The 1,766-nt window shown below is 39.7% G+C and overlaps 1 protein-coding gene across 1 annotated transcript; it reads right to left on the bottom strand.

Moving 5' to 3' along the window:
- Positions 1-5: 5 nt before the first annotated feature.
- LOC122538490 (transcription factor AP-4-like) lies at positions 6-1,413 on the bottom strand (the record flags this gene model as incomplete). Its single annotated transcript, XM_043672621.1, has 2 exons — positions 6-362; positions 1,236-1,413. Coding segments are annotated over 2 exons (535 nt in total), but the record flags the coding sequence as incomplete, so codon positions are not given.
- Between the last annotated feature and the right edge of the window lie 353 nt (positions 1,414-1,766).

Genomic DNA, 1,766 nt, shown 5'->3' with positions numbered 1-1,766 from the left:
TTTTTTAACTTTTATTTTTTTTTTTTTTTTTTTTTTTTTTTGAAACGGGATTCCGAGAGGTTTAAAAAGTTGCAATGTTATCTCGACGATTTTTACCTCGTGAGGCTGATAAGTGATCAGCTGATTGTCCCTGAATCTCTCCGGATACAGTTGACTCTGTATAGCTCTCATCTGCTTCTCTAGATGCAACCTCGCGTGACGCTCCCTTTCCAACTGTCGTCTAAGCTCCACCACCTCGCTGTTAACCACGGAATGTCCCTCTGTGGTCACCGTTATTACCGACAATGGTTCGGGGGACATGCTGCCCAATCCTTCGTCACCGCTTTCGCTAACGTGCATGGGTAAACTGACCACGACACCTCCTGAAACGAACAAATTCCATCGAATGATCCATTAGCCGGTCGTTAATAGTACAGAACACACGCTTGGGTTAATTTCTACATTGGCGCGACGAGATGAATTGAAACTAAATAAAAAAGAAAGGGAAGACAATTAAGAGAACGATCTTCTGAATTTGAAAACAAAAGTGTAAGAATAAAATAATAAAAGTCACGGATGTGAAACTTGCGTATTTATGCTGAATATATAAAATGTACATTACGTCCAGACGGTGATAAATTAGCCCAGTCGTGAGCAATTTTCATCCAATTTCGTCGAACGCGTGAGACTGAAAATTTAATCGCGGCCGCGAGAGAGTCAAAGGAAAGTAAACGAAATTTCGATTCCATCGATCGAATTGCGACTTTCTACCCCCCTTGCGAACGGAATAGAATATCCGGCAGAGCCTGTAATGTAATTACTCCCGCGAAAATGACGAACGACTCCTCCCTATATTAATCTCCCGCGGCACTTTCGGCCGACAAATTAAAAAAAAATTCCACGACGAATCTTCGCGATGAGTCAGTATCATCATAAAGTAAGTTATTCCAATGAACGCCGGTAAATTAGCGATCGTTCGTCAGATTGCGTCTTTTCTTCTCCAATTGTACGAACGAGACGTGTTGATTTTATGGTCGTAAAAATATTTGTTTCGCGATTTTTTTTTTTTTTTTTAATATCCGATGTTGAGTGACGTTTCTATTCTGCGAAAGGGAATATTCTTTCCTTGTCGATTCGTAAAAAATTGAACTACTCGTTTGGCAAAGTTGGTAAATCACATTTCTTCGTTAAATGTAAATTCCACAATATAATTATAACTTTATCGAGCCTAAGATGATATAAGACGATTTTCTCACCTTGATTGTCCGGTTTGCGTTTCTTAATCGGAACATCGCCACCCTCGTGTTGATTCACCAGTCGTTTCAATTGACAGTTCTGCGACAGCAGTTGGGTTTTCTCTTGTTCCAGCTGGTATATGTATTCGGCAGTCTGCTGAAGTATCGCGGCCTGAAACAAAAAACACCGCGGCGTTATTCAATCGAATAATTTTACCATTACAAAATTGACACTGAAAAATAAACAAATAAAATAAAAATCATCGCTAGTAAATTCAACGGAGCAACGTCGGTGTGACGGTCGGTCGAAGATTTAGAAAATCATTTTCGAAGCAGAGGTCGCAGTTATTTTTGCCCCAGTGCGGGTTTCATTGAGATCAATACCCATTCTACCCATTCTAAATCAATACTCGCTAAATAATTCCTACATCGCGTAGATGCACACACGGACAATCATCGTGCTAATTACCCATCGACTTTAATTGACCGCCATTTTGGAGAACCAAGCACTCTACATTATCAACATAAAAATAATAGCCACTATTATAAAAT

This window comes from Frieseomelitta varia, unplaced genomic scaffold (assembly GCF_011392965.1).
Source record: "Frieseomelitta varia isolate USP_RPSP 00005682 unplaced genomic scaffold, Fvar_1.2 scaffold_1641, whole genome shotgun sequence".
Lineage (NCBI taxonomy): Eukaryota > Metazoa > Arthropoda > Insecta > Hymenoptera > Apidae > Frieseomelitta > Frieseomelitta varia.
Note: the sequence above shows the minus strand (reverse complement) of the source record. Positions and strands in the feature narration are given on the sequence as shown.